The 5,000-nt window shown below is 37.4% G+C and overlaps 1 protein-coding gene across 1 annotated transcript in view; it reads left to right on the plus strand.

The window, feature by feature from the left end:
* Positions 1–4,611, plus strand: part of LOC138051277 (uncharacterized) — a 10,976-nt gene extending 6,365 nt beyond the window's left edge. The window contains exons 6-8 of the mRNA XM_068897454.1: positions 1–647; positions 1,213–1,384; positions 2,762–4,611. The exon at positions 1–647 is cut by the window's left edge and continues 18 nt beyond it. Coding sequence (XP_068753555.1) covers positions 1–647; positions 1,213–1,384; positions 2,762–2,959 — 1,017 coding nt within the window. The 3' untranslated portion in view covers positions 2,960–4,611. The remainder of the gene's footprint in view (positions 648–1,212; positions 1,385–2,761) is intronic.
* Positions 4,612–5,000: the final 389 nt, after the last annotated feature.

The raw sequence follows: 5,000 nt of genomic DNA on the forward strand, positions 1-5,000 counted from the left end.
CGAGGGCACGAACATTCTCAGCATGCATTAATGGCAAGAATAAAAAAGGACCAAGCAAAATCACAAAGTAAAAATCCAAACACTTCAGAAGAAGTGACCATGCCTAAGGAATCTTCTGTGGTAACACCATTGAAAACAAAAGCCTCACCATTAGGAAGGCAAAGATCATTTGGAAAAGCACGTACACCTCCTGAGGTGCGAAGGCCAAACATTTTGTTTAAGAATGGTGTGAATGATATAGCTGTGGGGAAAAAGACAAATCTATCTGAAGATGTCGTTGCTGATAGCGCTTTTGATTTGAACACAAATCCCAAAAAACAACAAATGAAGACTGTTGATGGCACTGAAGATGTAGGTGAGAAATTAAGCGTTACATCACATAACGGAGCAGTGGGAAAAGAGGAGCAACATCCATTATCAGCTGTTGCAAGTAGTGAACAAGAATGGCTTAAAACTCCACCACAACCTCCAAAAAGTGATGGAAATTCACACGCTGTGTCAATGCCAACGAATTTGATGATGTCGCCACTTGCAAAATCTGCATCGGACCCAAATCTGTTGAACTCCTCAATTGATAATAAACATGAGCCTGTTTCTAAACGTAACAGTTATGAAGATGAAAATTGGTACCTGGCTGGAATTCCAAGGTTGGTAAAAAAGTTCACAATCAAGTGTTGTAGAACCAAATGACAAGAGCAATTATTATTACTTTCAATTGACAAATCACAACAGACACAGAAAATCAGATCAACCAATCAAGGTTACATTCAGGTAGATGTGCATCTGGTACTAAGAATTGGAAATACATGTAGATTTATTTCAGGTTTGGACTAAAAAGTGAGTGGAAATGGGATTTCCATTCAATAAAATGAAAAACAAATCATTTGGGAGAAGTTACAATCCCCAAGGGAAACAAGGGAAAACAGCTGGCAAATGTGTGTCTATATATGAGTCAGGGTATATTATTTCACAAGTCCGAAGGGAATAACTTACAGCAGCGAGAGACCAAGCATTGGCTTTCTCTAAGAAGGGTTATTTTGGGTTTCCCAGTGAAAGGAACTTGATGAGCAATGTTAACTGTTAGTTTATCAGAGCACTGATTTGAGGTGGAATGCTATTTCTTACAGGAGTTGGGAATAGTTCGAAATTTAACATCAGATTTCTTTTTTGCAAAAATCTGTAGCTCAGTTATTGTCACCTTATTGTTGGCAGAGAGTTTGCTGCTGAAATGTTACAAAATGCAGAGGAGGGTTCATTCTTTGTGCGTGATAGTCAAAGCCGACCTGGATGCTTTGCTCTGACGATGCGAGTTCCTCGATTGGCCAATTCAACTGGGTTTGGCAACTTTCTGATTTGTAAAGTTAAAGATGGTGTTATGATACAGGCGAGTCCAGTTTTTAAATATTTATTGAAGGGACAGCATGCTTGAATAATAATTATTATTGTTTAGATTCTAGACACTAGTTGATTTCAATTGTTATTTTCTCAAAAAGCGAAGCCAAGAAGTTGAATGGCAAAATTAACCCAGTTTACAACTCTAATTGGTTACCAGAGGAGGACTTGAACATGGAGTCCAGAACCATCCTAACCATTTGGCCACTCTGCCACTTTTTGAGAAAGTCTAAAACAGCTGAGCAGAAGAGACAGGCATACAGTAGCTCAGTCGGTTAGCGTGCAGACCTTCTGAGCTGGAGGTCGCCAGTTCGATCCCCATTCCATTTGACTGACGTCTGTTTTGACTTTCCTCTGAACTGTGTACCTGTAGCTGTGAATGCTCGTAAAACGGAGCATTGACGGAGGAAGAGGATGAAAGGTGCATTGTGAGGGCTGCTAGCTTATCAATAACTGTCTGTGACTGTAACTACTTCACTGTCACATGTTACCCTGATCATGAAATTAGGACCTTTTTAATTAATAGAAGCTAAACAACATTTAGCAGAATTTAGCCATATCGTCCTTGGAGCTCACTACACAACAACTCCAATTACAGTTGTGCTTGGATGAAAGCAGTTAGTTAAAGGACATAATTCTTCAGAATTTTGCCTGAAGTGTCAACCATGAAACTGCCTATTGCCATTGATCAAGCAAACATAAACTAAGTAATGAGTTTCTAATTTCCTGAGAACTACAACAAGTTCCTAAAGATGCTGATTAATGGTGGATCTTTTTAGAGTAAACATTGAAAAAGGTCCTTCATGCTTGATTTCTGCTGCTCTCTTAAGTCTGGTGTTCGTTCCTCCCAGGCCTAGGGAGGAACACAGTAGGCTCCTTTTCTGAAACAGCTCACAGTTTGGTGATTAGTGCTTGAAGGCGAGAATTATGAGAAGTACAATACTATCCACTGCCATTAATAACTGAGTCAATAATAATTAGCATCCATTCACCCAAGTGGAGATGGCTAGTGGTGGATGTTTACCGAGCTGCAATTAGTATACTAAAATAGTGAGATCATGTACCGCAAAAAGATGATTTTAACTCATTCATGAGCACCTTTAATGATTACAATATTTTCGGTTGCAAATCCCCCAGGAGTTGCTCAGAGATAAGTAAGACTTATAAAGGATAATTTTGAAGTTTGAGTGTATTCAAACAGAGCATGCCTTCAATGCTATCTTTTGTTCTTGTATAATATACTACTAATAGTAATTACCTTTCTTGATTTATAAACCACTTATCATTCAGTTTCTTATTCTCTCTTACTAATGGCATTATTCATCAAACCTGGCTGGTACATATCAATTTTGTATTGTTTACTTGACAGGGATTTGATAGGGTGTTTCAAGATGTCACAAGTTTAGTGGAACACTACTCCCAGTATGCTGATGGCCTACCATGCAAACTTCTGATAGATGGATCAAATGTGCTGTGTGAAGATGATGACTATGTAAACATGGTTCCCAAGGACCAAGATTACCAGCTGTTATCAGATTTTTCATCAATGATGGCAGAATTAAATTGAAATATGGTAGTTCAGAAATACATCAATTACATCTACCATGACTGATACCGGTATCTACAGTATTTACTTGGCTGAATTCAGGAAATGATTCTGATTCTCACTCTTGTCATTGTGGATTACAGCACAGTGGAGCCTTGATTATACAAAGTGAATGATAAACTTAATAGACTTCACTTTATCATGATGTTGTATTGTCAAAGGTCCTTTTCTGTACATTATTACTCAACTTATAATGATAACTTTGTTCATAATTTATTGTAGAGGTTTGAGTGGCCCACATAAAGGCATAAGTAGAGGAGTACTATTTGGATTGATTTGAGTTTGTTAATTTCAGTTTATGGTGTCTCCAATTAGTGCTCCAGCGCTAGGATGACTAGACTTAAAATGAAGTTCCTTTCCTTACCTCTGGAAATCCCTTAGCCTTCAACTGTGCCTTGCAAATAACTGGTTATTTTTCATTTTCATTAAGAAGCCTTTCCTATCCCACTTGCTAAGTTTTTCAAAACCAAAAATCCAAAATGTAACTTTTTGAACACCACCATCACTGCTACATTCAAGGGGACAATGACCAAAGAATGGACTTGTGAAAAGTGCTATTAAGACTGCTCGCAGTCCCCTCTGAGTCAGTCGAACTGCCTGCTTTAGTCATGCAAGTGAGCCAAGGGGAGAATGGTGATAGTGTGTTATTTCACCTTTAATTTTTTTATCAGTATGTGCATTTTTTCAAAATTGTGAATCTTGTCATGCACAGGTGAAGAGAATGTTACAAGTCAATGTTGTTACGAATAGAAAATAATTATTATTGAATGGCACTTACTATAAATTATTATGTAAGTGAATCATATTCTGGAATTCTACAAATTTGGAAAGGTAATAATATATGCTGAAAGGAAGAGTCACACTTATAAGGAATAGTGATAAAAATTTATTTATGCAGCTACCCAAATTACATGTAGCAAATTGATATTGTGGCACTGATAATTTATTAGGAGTGATGGCATTGTTTGAATTATAGGAATAGCAAAATGTGTGATATATTTATGGGATGACACTTGTTTTTTCTAAAAAAATGTGGTGTAATACCTATACCAAAAGTGCCCTGATCTGGGTATAGGGTGTGGAAGTTGAATGCGGGTACCCACTAGTTTCATATTCTCACTGTTGGGTTGGATAGAGCATGAAATGGAAGCTCATGTGAGGAAAATAATTTGCATGTGAAAAATTCCCCTGCTTTGGTCTCCATTTCATGCTCACATAACTTTTTTAATCTACACTTCAAATCAATGTACAATGTTGGCTTTCTCAAGGAGTACAATTCTCACAATCCAGGGCAAGTCATGGAAACTGCCCAATGCCTGCTAGATTTAGTTTTAGGTTTTTACTGCAACAGAAGTTCTGGTGCCAGTTGCTCAAATGATGGAAATGGCAGTGGATAAACACTAGCAAAACCAATTGTGCTATCAAGTGGATAGTGATTTATCTGGTGGATAGCATTATCCACCTTTTGAACAACTGGGGTCTGAAGAATTAGAACAGAATGCTCTAATAAAGCAGATCAATAATATTATTACAGGGAATCTATTAAGACCATATTAAACTTGTACACAGTGTGGTAGGAAATTGGAAGCCAATAAAGTTGAACCAGAGGTGGACTTATGTGAACTTTATATTTTGAAATTATAATGAATAGTTAATTCAAATTCCCCACATAGTCTTGTGGGTCACAGACCAGAGCAAATCTTCACTTTTAAGAAGACAGATTACAACACCAAGAACTCCATGCCCTACTCTTTGCAAATGTGTGGGTTCCATAATGTCTCGCAAAGTTTAAAATATAGATTTAGCCACGCCTAAAAGCAGAGCTCCCGTTTCTAACCCCAGAAAGAAATAATTATAATGTACGTGGAAATAATAGTACAAAATTTCCTTATCCATCAAGATTTGAAAGTCCAACCATTCTACAGATGTAATTACAAAGGGAGCACTTTCTCTTACTGGTAAGCTATTGTGACCCTGAGTGTTGATCAACTTGTGGATCAAA

This window comes from Montipora capricornis, chromosome 6 (assembly GCF_036669925.1).
Source record: "Montipora capricornis isolate CH-2021 chromosome 6, ASM3666992v2, whole genome shotgun sequence".
Lineage (NCBI taxonomy): Eukaryota > Metazoa > Cnidaria > Anthozoa > Scleractinia > Acroporidae > Montipora > Montipora capricornis.